The following is a 16,287-nucleotide window of genomic DNA, read 5'->3' as shown; positions in this document are numbered from 1 at the left end:
AGAAAACTTGCAATATATTTTTTCTTAATTTATATGTACATAACAAACTGGGAAAGTTTCATAGTGATATCTATTAATTTGTTTTTGCCTATTAGGGGGTACTACACTGTACTACACTGTTTGTTCAGTTCAATAACATCATTATTATTATTATTCAGTTATCAGGCATGTGTTTAGGTTGTCTATTACTAATGGTTTGATTAGGTATTGTGTTTGTAAATATCTGTTTAAAAAAAAAAAGTATGGCATTTTACAATACAGAACTTTGAAGGCGTTTTCCCAAAAATTAGTTTTAAGAGTTTTTCCTCATACTCTGAGCCAGAAATCTCCACTTCAGTAGCACTCACATACACCAAACCTTCCAGTTCTATTCATATCTATGTTCTGAAGGTATTTACAGAAGGGTTTGTTGATATCGCATTCATACCCTGATTTATATCACATTTTATTCCTAAAAACATGGCGAAATATGGAATTTTACCATAAAAATTTACTGAATGGAGTATTTTCTGATTTATGGAGTGATAAAAAGAGATATCCAAAATCCCCTCTGTAATAACCTTTGGCTCTAATATGTCAACAAAATGAAACTATAATTTTGAAAATGGCTTTATCCAATGTTCAGATTTCTGTCCTGGAATTATATGCAAATGAGTGCATATTTAAGTAGATCATGCCTCATTTGCATATTTAAACATACAATTTCAGAAAACTTGTAATACAAAAAAGTCTTGTCTTAATATAAGTAATCAACTGGGGAAGTTTCATTGTGATATCTATTAGTTAATTTTTTTACCCTATTCACCTGTAGTGTCTCCCCTTAAAAAAAAGAAAAGAAAAAAATTAAACTGGGGTGGCACCTCAGGGGCACCTGATATTTCAGGGGTGGCACGTGCCCCTGGTGCCCCAGTGGTAAAATCGCCCTGACGAGCCCATTATTGTTATGAGACATTTCAGTTGTGCTATAGATCAGTCTTGGGCAATGGGCATCATATAAGGAACAAAGCCACCTGTTCGTCTCCTCTAGCTATACAGGCTACACTACAGGCGGAACTCCCCCTGTTTCCAGCAGGCGCGCATCTCAGGCACTTGCCTATTCGGCCCGACCGACACGCAGTCAGTCACGGCCAGGCGGTTTAAAGAACCAAAGGATTTAAATTAAATACCGAGGAGAGAGCCGCTGAGCCTTGAGCAAGGGAGGGAGGGAGGGGGAGAAAGAGAGGGGTGTGATTTGTATCTCTTTACCAGATCGGGAGGGGGAGGGAGGATGAGGAGGCGCGGAGAATGAGCTATTCTTGTAGCGGCACAGAGGCTGTGTAGTGTAGTAATAGCCAGGACGCAACTAACGGTACCAACAACAGATCTGAATCGGCCTCCGATACAACCGGTGGCAGCGGCGACACCGAGAGCAACAACAGTCTCAGTTCGCGAAGCCAGTCGCACCACAAACCCCCCGCGGCAATAATGAAAGTGAAGAAAGGCTGCAACTCAACGGACGCGGGAGTTCCGGTCACAACGGAGGAGGAATTGCTCAGGAATCCCACGATATCGCCCGAGGATGTTCTCGGGTTGCAGAAGATCACTGGAAGTAAGTAAACTAATTGATAGGAAGAAGGTAGTTCAGCCTCGCGTTTCAAACGCCGTTGACGGATAGTACCTGTGGGCTGTGTCGCTCCTCTGGCCGATGCGCTGCGCGCTGTTCTATTTGTACAACCGTCTCATATATACAGTGCCATTGAAAACAGCCCCTATAGCAGTCATCTCAATCTGCTCTTAGAATGTTATCATCATAATGCATGGTGTAAGACCAGCCAGCCTACATTGAGACGAATATGCTAGTAGCAAGACTGGTCACGGGTGTGTGTGTGTGCGCGCGCGTGCGTGCGGGGGTTGGAGGGTGTGTGTGTCTATCCTTGTGAGTGACGACCTCCTAGAAGAGAGGGTGACGGGGGTTAATGGAATTAAGTCAATGCCATGTGTGCGCGCGTATGTTTGTGTGCTTGTGTGGCCCGAGAGAGAGAGAGAGAGAGAGAGAGAGAGAGAGAGAGAGAGAGAGAGAGAGAGAGAGAGAGAGAGAGAGAGAGACAGACAGACAGACAGACAGACAGACAGACAGACAGACAGACAGACAGACAGACAGACAGACAGACAGAGCACTGTATTACAACCCCACTAAGTACAACATAATAAAAAATAAAATAAAAAGTCCACGCACTTTCCAGTTTCCCTGTATGACGTCTCTTTATAAATCCTTTCCTCTCGCGCACCTGTTCCTCTGAGGTAACAGGTGGCCAAAGCCCGCTGATGGCAGTTCTAGAATGATCAGTAGGATGTGTTGCTGACTGTGCGGCTTCAGTTCACACGAGGAAGGATTTCACTCGTAGGTTAAAGCCTGAATTAAATTATATTTAAAGTACTGCTATTCTTTTTTCCACATTAGTCCAATTATTCTTCCATTACTTGTTTTTAGAACATTATTTTATATATTTGACTTTCCCCTTTTAAGGTAGCAGGCACTCCACATACCTACAATATGCCACGCATTAAATAATTAGCCTATACATAATATTTTGTGAGAACTGGTATTCCTACTTAAAGGGGAACTATTTTACTATTTCTTTCACTATTTGGGTACTTTTACACAATTCCTGTGAGTCTATGGAACACCTCTGTAATTTCTTTTTTATTCATTGTTTTGTATTTCTAATCAAGTCCTCAAAAACAGCATTTTCTACCTCAAGATCTTAAAGGGGAACTTCAACATTTTGGGAAATTAGCTTATTTAACATATTCCCTGGAGTTAGACAAGAAGATACATACCTTTTTTGTCTCTGTGCGTGCATTTAGCTTTGGGAATAGACGCTCCGTTAGCATAGCTTAGCTTCATCACTGGAAGTGAGGCAGATCCGTAGCCTTACAGTGCCTTACAGTGTATTGCAAGGTCTGACATTGACCAAACTTGATATGCATGACCTTGGTGGGCTCTAGGTCAACTCCTGAAAAGGGGGTCAATGTCAGACTTTGCAATCAAAAGTTAGGGGGCTAATAACCCTTGCCATAATTTCAGTGCGCCCCCTAACTTTTGATTGCAAGGTCTGACATTGACCCCCTTTTCAGGAGTTGACCTAGAGCCCACCAAGGTTATGCATATCAAGTTTGGTCAATGTCAGACCTTGCAATACACTGTAAGGCACTGTAAGGCTACGGATCTGCCTCACTTCCAGTGATGAAGCTAAGCTATGCTAACGGAGCGTCTATTCCCAAAGCTAAATGCACGCACAGAGACAAAAAAGGTATGTATCTTCTTGTCTAACTCCAGGGAAGATGTTAAATAAGCTAATTTCCCAAAATGTTGGAGTTCCCCTTTAAGCCGTTTTGAGCCTGGGCTCCAACCACTGTGTGCAGCTCATCATGAGCCTGATGCCACACAGCCACATTATCATGCAGCTGTGTCTCTCTGACATCACAAATCAGCACATTTTCAGATGACTCAGTTCAGTGAGGGTGAATATTGTGAGAGGAGAATTGGAAGAATGCGCCAATATGAGAATTAGAGACATAGATCATATTAATATAAGTTCACATAGCTAGGAAACAATGCTAAACACTCAAAAAGGCCATTTATAAGATAGTTCCCCTTTAAAATACAGCCTCATCCAGACGCTGCAAGCAGTGTGAAGCTAATCCTGGCGTTCCTGACTGTTGTATTCACATGTTCACAGGACATCACTAGTAATTCCCAGTCGGTGCTGGTTGTTCGTTACATCACTTGCCACATAACACTGCAACAGGCAAGAGACCACTGCACTTCCGCGTTACATTGAGCTCATGGAGGGAGGAGAGAGCGGGGGAGAAAATGAATGAATGTTGATGAGAGCCTTGACATTATTAAGTGGTTGTAGCTAGCTATGACTGTGGGGGTGCTGGACACATGATCCAATATACTTTTATACGCCTGAGTCTCTTGAACATGGCGAGACCAATCCCAAGTCGATCGGCACTTTCTCGGCCGAGCTATAGTCTATCACCTAGGGGAAGGCTAAGAGAATCATCAAAGACTCCAGCCACCCGAACAACTGCCTCTTTGAACTGCTGCGGTCAGGCAAGCGATACCGGAGTCTTAAGGCGAGCACAGAAAGACTCAGAAGAAGCTTCTATCCCCAGGCCATCAGGCTGCTAAACGAACAATAAACACTATGCAACAACCATCAAATGCACACAGCACACACACCCACACGCACACACTCACTTAAACAAACAACACACTGCAGCACCCACTCTCCACACTTTAGATCACACAAACACACTTTATATTTATTGATAAAGGATTTGCACTACAACTCGTACACCTACTGTAAATTGTACCTAAATTGCACCTCATCCCATTTCTGCCTTGCACTATATAGTATTGTATATTAGTACACTGCATAGTATTGTATATTATATGGTAACTCAGTTACGTCTATTCTGCATCGAACATTGTACATATGTCTATACTGAACACTGTGACCTCATTTTTTACTTCTAATTTACATGCTATACTATGTTATTTTATTTCATACTTATCTTGTCTTGCACAGTCTCTGGAGCGTAACAGTAAGAAGCATTTTGTATAAAAGTATTCTGTACTTCTGTATGACAACTATTAAAGAAACTTGAACTACTCCCGAACTATGCATGCACAGATTGATTAACCTAGACTCCGCGGGCAATCTGCGCATGCGTAGTTCGGGAGTAGGTGCGGAAAAGTGACTATAGCTCGGCAGAGAAAGTGCTGATCGACTTGGAATTGGTCTCTCCGTGTTCAGGAGACTCGGGCGTATAAAAGTCTATTGGATCATATCTCCCGCACCCCGCAGCCGTAGCTACAACCACTTACAGGGCTCGAAATTGCGACCGAATTGGTCGCATATGCGACCGAAATTGTATCTGTGCGACCTCAAAATATAATTGGGAGATTCGTGCGAGTGAAAATAATTGTTCTGGTGTGACCCCCCCCCCCCCCCCCCCCCCCAAACGTCCCTTTCTCTGTACATTCGCTAGTTTGTCTGTCACTCAGTATGTGCCAGTGAGTTGACAGTGACCATTCTAACCAATCAAACGTGAGCTTGACGTTCTTACATTGAATGCTGATTTTAGATTGGTTCAGTTGATGCAGTGCCCTCATGGCCCCTCCCCCTCACAGACCCGTCTTGTCACAGACCAGTCTCATTCTCGCCGAAGATAGCAAGCGTGCAGGTCCTCTTTTAACATCACTGAAGCATTAAACAATGGCCCAGTAAACTATTCACTTGTCTAACGTTATCTAACTGGCTAGCTACTGATAGCTCATAACATCATTGAAATTCGTTTTTGCAGCTGTGGCTAAAGTTAGCTAGCTACCAGTGTACCATCCACCTGCGATGGACTTAATTAAACACTTCATGGAAATGGAGTAACGTTAATGTTATGGTAAGTTCATACTACACTCAGTGCCGTCTGGGAGAAATGCGAGGCCCATTGCACGATTTAAACGTGAGGCCCCCCCCCCCCCCAAAGTTTTTTTTACATTAATAATATATATATTTTTTTATTAATAATAATAATAATTAGTGCTGTCAGGCGATTAAAAAAAATTAATCTAATTAATTACAGGATTTGTAATTAATTAATCAAATTAATCGCATTTTAATCGCATAACCATTTTATTCTATATTCTATAATCATATTTCAAATAGCATGTGTCCAGATGGCAGAATTCAGTACTGTATCTACAAAACGTTCTGTTTAATCATCTTCCATCTATTAATTTGCTTAGATTTTTCAGGTCTGGTCAATTTGAGCATGGTGTTATTCACAGTCAAAGATTAAAAAAAATGTATTGATATTCTCATTTGGTTCATTACAATTGATCAAAATAAAATGTTCAATCAATCACAGCGCAGATTGATTGATTGAATGAAAATGTTATTAACAGATTGCAGAATGGGTACAATACAGTACGGCTCAATACACACAATTGTTAAGGGCATGCAGACCAGAGAAAGACTTTCGTCTTGTTTACATCAGGGTCCCCCATTTTGAATTTTAAGTAAGGGTGCAACTTGCACCATGCAATCCATTCTTTGTGGATTTAGCCCACCGTATTTCTGACACTGGGAATACATTCCCTGAGATTCATAGATGTCCCTAGAATCAGATACCAAGAACATACAAATGGACCATATTAAAAAAAAGTCTGTAAATGTGTATTCTACATTATCATAAAAAAAAAATTATAAAAAAAAAAAAAGAATTGTAATTAATTTTGAGTAAATTTTCATAACGTGATAATTTGCTGTGTAATTAATTAATCTAATTAACGCGATAAACTGACAGCCCTAATAATAATCTTTTTGTGTGCATTTTGTGTGATAAATGTATCCAACGAACCTCTCATCGAGTTATTTTTCTTTGCCTTCTTTCGTTGTAAATTCCCGGAGCCAAATGTCCACCCTTTATAGGGATGGGAATTGATAGGATTTTATCGATACGATTCCATTATCGATTCTGCTTATCGATTCGATTCTTTATCGATACCCTTATCGATACCTGATCAATTTATAATTTACATAAATAAATTGGAAATGCAACAGAACTACATTTACATTTACATTTAATCATTTAGCTGACGCTTTTATCCAAAGCAACTTACAAGTTCTGTACGACAAGCCATCAGGAAGGGCACAACTCTATCAGCTGAGCAACAATGTTCATCAAAGTGTTGAGTGCTACAGTGTAGGTTAGTTTATTAGGACAAGTGCATGACAGTACGGTTAGTTAGGGTTAGATATCTTTTTTTTTATTCAGATAATGGTTGAAGAAGTGCGTCTTTAGTCGACGGCGAAAGATTGGACGTGATTCGGCTGTCCTAACTGGGGTGGGTAGTTCATTCCACCATTGTGGGGCAAGGACTGAGAATAGGCGACTTCTCTTTGATGACCCTCCCGGAGCTTGGATAGGAGTAGGTCTGAGGCGGCCAGAAGATGCAGAGCGTAGGGGTCTAAGCTGGTTAGAATAACAACATGCAACTTGACATTTCTGATTGTCATTTATTGTTGAGCCCCCATGTCAGAAAAATACAAAAACTGTAAAAAATAAAACATTAACTATAGCCTACATGTTGTGAAGGGCCAGATTAAACCGAATATATATTTATTTATATATATATATTTAATTGTATTTGTATATTCTCTAATATTCCCTGATATCCCTTGTATATTCCTTGTACAATATGCATTGAATATCCATTCTAGCCTACTGAACATCCCATAATAGTCTCCATTCTACTATTGGTCGAGACCTTGGTGCCAGGCTGCCATACCCCTCAGACCCAGTTCAAACGTACCGCTCCACATGTACGAACAAGTCCTAGTTCCGCGTAGGAATTTGACTACCGCACCACTAATGGGACTATTTGTTCATAGTGCGTATATATACTGCGCTACTAAAGTAGGACTTTCTTTTCAGTCCAGTTTCTTACCCTCCAATAGAGTCACAGACGTAAAGCCTCCCCGCGACGCCACGTGTGGGAGTAAGGCCAAGTTCGCCTACCATCGGTATTGAGACATCGTGTATATTAATATTTGAATAGTCATATTTGGCACTATATCGTCGAGTTGGACGTAGTCTATTAAGCTAATAATAGTCTGTTAATATAGTGCTTCGTGCGGTGAGAATACTACCGTAGTCAGTACCCCATCGTTTCGGGCAGAGAACTGGCTGCTTATTCAGGGTGGTTGACCCCACGTGAAGCTGCACCCGAGGAGCCCCAGAGCCGACGAGCGAGTGGACCTGTATACCGGATTATTCTACCGACGACAGCCCGCCTTCCCAGGCACGGATTATGCTTTGTATACTTTGATTATTCCATGGATAAAGACCCCCGACACTGCCGTGTGTTGGAACCCCCCCCCTGGAGAGGACGCAAGGTGAGGAGACGCTCTGCAAGACGAGGTCGCTTCACGTCTCTCCTCCGTGGACCGGATGACGCCGGCCCACAAAGAGTCCACCTGCTTTCATCTGTGGTCCAAGGATCGCCGGCGCATTGAACGGCACTACAGTGGGTTCACCTGGGATACCCTTGGCCGGATGAGGCAGCCGGATTCTACCCCCCCCCCTTCCTACTCCTGTCGGCTTACAAGCGACCGGATTAACCCCCCCTAGTGTGTCCAGTATATAATCATTAAAGTATCATTGCTGTTATTCCTTAAACTATTCCAGGTCGTATATGTACCACCTGCGCCTTCAGAGATTGGACATTCTCTATTGATATACCGACGAATACTCTTGCCATAAAAGTGCATACTAATTTCCATTCATAAATGTGATTGATTTGATTAAGTGCTTGCTCTACACACCATCGCTGTGTAGAAATAAAGACCTATTTCTAATTCGTACATTTGTGTTGGATCCGTTTCATCTACGTGACAGTGTTCATCATAATATATTTATGCCGTGTACTGGGTGGCCGAATATTAAGTACAAAGGTAGTGGTAGTAAGTATCATATCTAGTAATACAGTCAGGGAATTGTACCCCTCAGTTACACTACACTTAAATAAAATAATGTATTTGAGATTCTCTTAAATGTATTTATTTTTTTATTCTTAAACTAATTTAATCTATTGAATAACAGGTCGTTATTCCTCTGACTTCTGTCTCACACACACACATACAAACACACACACACACACACACACACACACACACACACACACACACACACACACACACACACACACACACACACACACACACACACACACACACACACACACACACACACACACACACACACACACACACACACACACACACACACACACACACACACACACACACACACAGAGCTCCCTCCCCGGGCCCCTGTCCTATAAGGTATTGGCTTGTGTTGCTACACGGACACATTTGTATGTTGCACCACCATGGTACTTCCTGGCTTACAGTGTACAGACTTGTAAACAAACACTAGTCTCTTATTATATGTGAACTAAAGAGTACAAGGTTTACACAACAGCCCCCACCTGCTGTTTTATTGTATTTGTACCTGTACTATCCGCTGTCAGCTGTTTATCTCACTTTGTGAGCTTGATTAAATAGCGTTAGCTCACGTTAGCTCCGCGGCTAATTTTAGCTCAACCTGAACTAAATCAATGACTAGGTTCTAAAGCATTCAAGTAGTTTTCACTGCACATAGAAGTAGCCAAACAGCGGGAGCATTTCGGGAGCATATTACCAAAACCTAGGCAATTTCGAGCCCTTAAGGAATCAAATAGAGTCTGCCATGGCTACATGCTAACGTTATTGCGCAACTGTAGGAAAAACCTGGCAGCGATAGGGGAATCGAAAGTCACGGGAGCCACACGGTTCCAGGCATCGGCCAATTAGGAACCGGTTTTCGATTCCCATCCCTAAGGTCCCTTTATCGCGTTCTCTCGTCGACATTGTGTTAATTTTTTTTAGCACCACTCTGACTCAGTCATCCACCTTACTCTACACACCTGTGAGTGACCACCACTGCCACCAGTCCACGTGCCAGTGCTTAATGGAAGCTTTTTATATGCGCGCCGCTTCAGATAGATGACGCACGCATCACACTGCCTGTCGCAGGCATAGTGAGGAGTCTAATGTGAAATATATAAGCATGGATGTAAGTCACATTAGACACCTGTAAGCAAAACTAGATTTTCGGTATGTGATGGAAAGTGATTGTTAACATTATATTTATTAGATTGCAAAAGTCCAATACCGCCGCCTGGTGTATCATATTATTCCTTTACTGCACACTGAAATCCGCGTCCCAAAACGTATTCCAAGCTACAGGCTGCACATCCAGAAACACGGATTTATCCGTGGTCGGGCGGGATTGCGTTAAGGAAGGGATGTTTACTGACTCAATCAAAATACAAAACAAACGAAAGGAACTAGTACTACTAAACAACAAAGGAAAACAAGAAAACGACCGGGGTAGACAGTAGGGCTGCAAGTGCAACTAATGATTATTTTGGTAATCGACTAATCTGTCGATAATCTTTTCGATTAGTCAACTAATCTAACGATTATTTTTGTCATTCGATTAGTCGACTAATCTAACGATTATTTTTGTCACCCTCAACCTCTGCTTCCTGTGGGCATGGCTCCTTCTCCAATGCATGTTTTACCTCACATGCTCAAGTCTGCACACCTGTGAATGTCACCCTGTTGTCCAGTCCCTCTGCCTTAACAGTTAACTTAACATAATATGATGATCCCATAGCAAATTAAAATAATTACTTTTTGGATTTGGATAGTCATAATTTGGATTTTAAGCCACTTTAAATCTAAATGTATTTGAACAATAGACCAATCACTCATAACAAGATAAATAAATGAAATAATACAAATTAAAGTGTTTAAATAACAAAAAAAATATATAGCAGACTTCTTAGCTTAACATCCCAGGGAACTAATGGCATAACTGGGGATGTTGTTTGCTTCTGACAAGAGTCTCAAAGTCTGGGGTGATGGTGGTAGACAAAGCAACTCTGAGGTCATGCTCAATGTCCAATCTGTTCCTCTGCTTTGTCTTCAGCTGGACCAGAGCTGAGAAGCCACTTTCACAAAGATAGGTAGTGCAAAAAAAAAAGTTATAAAAAAAAATGTTAATTAAAAAAGAAAAAAAGAAATTACGACTAATCGACACAAACATTCTGCGTCGACGAGTTTTTATGATCGACGTCGTCGATTATGTCGACTAATCGTTGCAGCCCTAGTAGACAGGCATGAACTCACTAGACATCAACAGGGAAGGCAGGCACGACACGGGGAAAACGAGGAGACAATGACGCCACAAAGATCCCAACAAACCACAAGCAATAAATACAGACACTAATTAACACTGATTACTAAAGGAAAACACCTGGGGGAAGAAGGCACTAAAACTAATACAATAATCAACAACACCGGAACAAGGACTGAACTAATACAACACACAGGAGAAGAACAACCTAAACAGATAACATTTTTTATTTTTTTTTAATCTTTTTTCCCCCTCCTTTTTCCTCCGATTTTTTCTCCCATCCCAATGTTTAGTCGTTATGCCAATTCTCAATCCCCTTCCTGGTCGCTGCGCACTTACCCCCCACAGTCGGTCTGGGAGAGTGGAGGCTATCACGTGCTTCCTCCGACACATGTCTAGCCAATAAACCGCTTCTTTTCACCTGGCAGCGCGGACTCTCACTGAGAGGGTGTAACGTGTGGAAGGATCACACTACCCCCCTTAGATCCTATCCGCGCTGAGCAGGCGCCCCGACCGAACTGTAGGAGTCGCTGTTTACAACGACCCGGACCCACCCCGCCAGCTTTCCCACTCTCTAATACAGCCAATTGTATTAGTGTGAACGGCCAGCCAAGCTGGTGACAACGCCGGAGCTGTGAGCTGGATTCGAACAGGCGAATCCAGCGTCTCCGGTGTTGGTGATGAACGCAATCTCCGCTACGCCACCTGACCGCCAACAGATAACACTTGTAATAAATAACCTAATTGTAACAACAGTAGATTTCTAATGCAATCAGTGAGCATCTTCACAGACTGCATTAACTGCAGGTGAACACCAGATGGCACTATAACACCACCATCAATCCCCTGTGTGGGACAGTAACTCCTATTGTCCCTACTGTCAATGTGGGGTTGCCTCTCCCAACCTTGTGCAGGTCTGGGAGTGTAACAGTTTACTGAAACATTTGACTGTTTAAAAATAAATTAACCACCACACTCACACATGACGACTAATTTATTTTCTTTAATTGTTACATTAGATATAAATACTGACATTTTTTATGTAAATCTACAAACTAGTATCTTATAACTGGTAATCGAATGCTTTTGCATACATTTATATGAACTATTCCACTTACCAATGGCCAGGTGAATGAAGCCTGTGCCCAAACACTAGAGTCGAGTCCACTTGTTCAAAGCCAAGGCTTTGACAACGTTGACTGCGCTGTCTTTTCCACAGTTGTCAATTGAACCATGTCCTTTCCTATGGCTATGTGGAACGTTACCGCATCTGTGATCTCCCCCCATAGTTTGCTGCTCTTGTCATAAAGTGAGCCGCACACGGCGGGCGATGCAAATGTAGTTAGCATCGTCTGTTTTGGCTGTGGTTTTAAAACACTCAAGGTAGTAGGGCTACCAGTGCTACCACGCAACTTAATGCTTTCGGCATATTGTTTTGGGTGTTTTCTTTCCTCCCCTTGGCCCGGCTTTACAAAGTTTGCACAGAATGGTGCTTTGACTCACGTCTGTTCGCGTGTAGCCGAACCAGGTCCATTATCACTGATGTAGAACCCTTTTTTGGAATTAATTCTACGGAGTCGTCGCTTTTGTTTTCGCCACACAAAGCCACCCCTCTCTGTCTCTGGCTAGGTGTGTGCGCTTGCGTGCGTGTATGTGCGTGTAGATGACGTAATTTGGACGAGTGTGTGTGTGACTAACTTTTTTTCTGCGAGAGGAGAGGCGAGAGGGAGAGGAAAGCATTTTGCGCTTAATTTAGGAGTGAAATGCGAATGAAAGGATTGAATCAGTACTCGTCGCAAGCGTGCCCCCAAATATTATTTTCAATTCGCACATGCTATATTTAAGAGCAATATGCGACAAGGTCGTCGCACTGTACAGCCCTGTATATGGTATCAATCTTGCGTTGATCCAATAATTCCTTCATTGCGATCGGAGTGTATGTGTGTATTGTACTGTGTAACGTATTCCGTTGGTGACGATCAAAGCATAAAAAAACTACCCCCCCCCCCCTTTCATGCATTCATGATGAAACATAATACCGATAATATAGATGTGATTTCAAAATAGTAGCGTGTACAGGTGAGAAATGACAACGTTTTTAGTGAATTGCACGTATTGCTGCATAGCGTTGTTTTCTGGGATTAGACAGGATTATTCTAAAACTATAGTCATTCACCACGGTATAAAAACGGGAATGTATGGAGGAAAAAATTATTTCTTTTTCTCATATTGAACGATAGATAGGTGATGTCAAATGGGCAATATTATTATATCCATAGCTATAATATATAATATAGTATTAGCCCTGCAAACACTGCCACATATTCCTATACTTTAAAGCGCTGGCCTTTCAACAGTAACAGTAAACGGCTCCCTCTGGCGCTGAATGAGTTAAGTTGCTGTTTACTGTTACTGTTGAAAGGCCACCGCTTTAAACAAATGGGAATACGTGGCAGTGTTTAAAGCGCTAAGGGCTATATTATATATTATAGCTATGGATCTAATAATATAGTCGATTTTCATTGAGTTTCTTCCGGTCAAGATGCAAAAAAACAGATAATTTTTCCATCCATACATTCCTGTTTTATACCGTTGTGAATATGAGTGTAGTTTCAGGGCGGTCTGGTGTAATTTCCAAAAAGCTGCGTAATGGCCGGCAACGCGTATTCTAGTAAAAGCGTTATTGTTTCTTCCCTGGACTAGCTACTGTTCTCAAATCAAATTTAGATTATTGGTATTATGTTTCATCATGAATGCGTTTTTTTGTGCTTTAATTGCCACCAACGGAACACGTTACACACACGCTCCGATCGCAATGAAGGAATTTTTGGACGCAATATTGATACCATATAGCCCTTACCTTGACTAGGATCTGTCCCGAAAAGAATATTCCAATTATCTGATCGCCATTCCAAGTATTGATGTCGATCGTGTTGCCAACGTAATCCAGCAATGAACATGAACCGGGACTGATAACAAACTATCATTACACCTGGGTAAAACGGAGTCCATTCTCTTCGGATCAAATAACAAACTCAGCAAGACCGACAGCTTCTCAGTTACAGTGGGTGACAATATTGTCACAAGTGTGACCGGTGTACTCTGACGGCGTTGTGTTTTAAAGATGACAGACATGGAATGACTGTTGGTCGTATTTATTTTCACCTGTTAGGTTACAAGGCAACAAAATGCACCAGCATTAGGAATATAGTCATGGAATCTGCAGCACGAGCTCTCTGTGTTCCCGGAGAGACTGACTCATAAGAATTACACATAATAATTACATTGGAAAAATAAACAATTGAATACAAAACGGACCAAAAACATGGGAGCTACTGTACATATACCTGTTAGGTTACAAGGCAACAAAATGCACCAGCATTAGGAATACAGTCATGGAATCTGCAGTGCGAGCTACAATTGAGAGAAGACGTGACTCCATTAACATGTCACCAGCGCACGTGTGTGCAAACTTCCTACATGCTAGGCTACTAATGTGCATTTATAAAGTTCCCTAACCCAGTCAAACCTCCCACAAATCTGCACAGGTACATATTATCAACAGGAGTTACATTACAAACTCGTTTTACAGTTTAGGAATGTAACATACAATATTTAACTACTTTTAGACCGAAGTCTATCATTGAACATAAGAATTAGACCTCACCTCTCTGTGTTCCCGGAGAGACTGACGTTAAACAGGAAACAGACAATATGTGTGCTCCGGAAGGGACGGTGTCGATTTAAAAATAAAAGCCTTAACTCCCAAAAGTGTAATAAAATAAAACGAAAGCAATTAAATCAAACCAAATCAATAAAATAAAACGTTAAGGATTATTAGTGGAATGTATTAAAGTGTATTTTGTGATGGGGTGTAATTATCCATACAAGGCAACAAGGCACTTGTTACACAAGGAAAGATGAAATTACATACCTAGGTTCCATCCTAGAGGCAAATCTTTCCTGTGACAAATGGCATCCAATGTAATAAAAAAAATCAACCAACAAACTAGATTCTTGTACCGGATCAACTCTCTGGTAAACAAGAATACCCTGAAGACTCTGGCAGGAGCACTCATTCAAGGGTACTACGACTATGCTTGCACCTCATGGTACCAAAGCACTTCAAAGGCGCTAAAAACAAGATTACAAACATCACAAAACAAACTGGTCAGACTACTACTTGACCTTACTCCTAGAACCCACCTCACCCCTGCCCACTTTGACTACCTAGGATGGCTTAGAGTAGACGACAGAGTACAGCAACTTGCAATGGGCCTGGTCTACAAGATACACTACACGACTAAGGTACCCATGTACATGTCAAAATGCTTCCCAAAGGTCAGTGAATACCACGACCACAACACCAGAGGGAGCTCCACAAATCATGTTAAACCCAGATTCGGCTCAAACAAGGGACTAAACACGTTTCGCAATTATGCCACATCAATGTGGAACACCCTACCCAAAGCTGTAAAGGAATGTGAATCACTACCCACTTTCAAAACCACTCTCAAAGAGCACCTACGGGAGACTGCAATTCGAAACTGGCCCCTGTAAATGTCCTAACCCAACCCCCTCCAATGTACAGTAAATGTCCTAACCCAATAATACACAAGACCCTCTTCTTGGAACCAAGTATGGTTTCGTCGATATTCCAATTTACAGTTTTGCTTATACAGTTGTACAGTTTCCCCCACCCCGCCTACCCAACCCCCCCCACCCACCCAACCACCTCCAATGTACAGTCCCAACCCACCCCACCTACCCAACCTCCTCCAATGTACAGTTTCTACGTCAAATGTATATATACTCTTTTTTTAGACTCTTTGTATCACAAACAGTACAGTATTTGTAAATCTGGTATGTCATAAATGTATAGATGTAGCAGTACTGTCTATCTGTATGTCGTGTATGTCATATATGTTATGATGAATTGAAAATGGGGGACCCTGATGTAAACAAGACGAAAGTCTTTCTCTGGTCTGCATCCCCTTAACAATTGTGTGTATTGAGCTGTACTGTATTGTACCCATTCTGCAAACTGTTAATAAAGTTTTCAATCAATCACTGCTTGATTCTCGTCGATGCATGTGTTATAAGCGCTTGGCCTGCCCGACTAGTTAGACTCCGCCCGCAGGCCGCAGATCGACCCACACACCAAACCACATTGTTTCAAATGGAGTGCAATAGCGGCCGCAAGGCGGCGGTATTGGACTTTTGTGATCTCAGATTCATCCCCAGTGATAACACAGGCTGCCTGGATGTTTTATGAATGGAAATATCGAAGTAGGGATGCACCGAATGGGAAATTCTTTTGCCGAAACCGATACCGAAAATAGGAAACAGTTGGCCAAAAACTGAATGCCGAAAGGCCGAAAATTATTAATATAAATATATATATAATGTATATATATATTTTTTTTAGCTACCTGATTATGGCAAAAGACATGATTATGGCAAAACTTAACTTAAATAATATTAATAATC

At 41.7% G+C, this 16,287-nt stretch overlaps 1 protein-coding gene across 4 annotated transcripts in view; it reads left to right on the top strand.

Annotated features, from left to right (window-relative positions):
* Positions 1-1,443: 1,443 nt before the first annotated feature.
* The window catches only part of unc119a1 (unc-119 lipid binding chaperone a1), a gene marked incomplete at both ends in the record, with an annotated part of 288,649 nt that continues 273,805 nt past the window's right edge, over positions 1,444-16,287 (top strand). For 2 of the 4 annotated variants that reach the window (XM_084312432.1, XM_084312431.1), the window contains one exon: positions 1,465-1,588. In XM_084312432.1, the coding sequence (XP_084168558.1) occupies positions 1,465-1,588 (124 nt within the window). Of the gene's footprint in view, positions 1,589-16,287 lie in introns of all 4 variants that reach the window. The other 2 variants (XM_084312434.1, XM_084312433.1) reach the window with 2 other exon arrangements.

Source organism: Notolepis coatsorum, assembly GCF_963971535.1.
Source record: "Notolepis coatsorum genome assembly, chromosome: 1".
Taxonomy (NCBI): Eukaryota; Metazoa; Chordata; class Actinopteri; order Aulopiformes; family Paralepididae; genus Notolepis; species Notolepis coatsorum.
The sequence above is the reverse complement of the archived record's forward strand: the minus strand, read 5'-3'. Positions and strand labels throughout refer to the sequence as shown.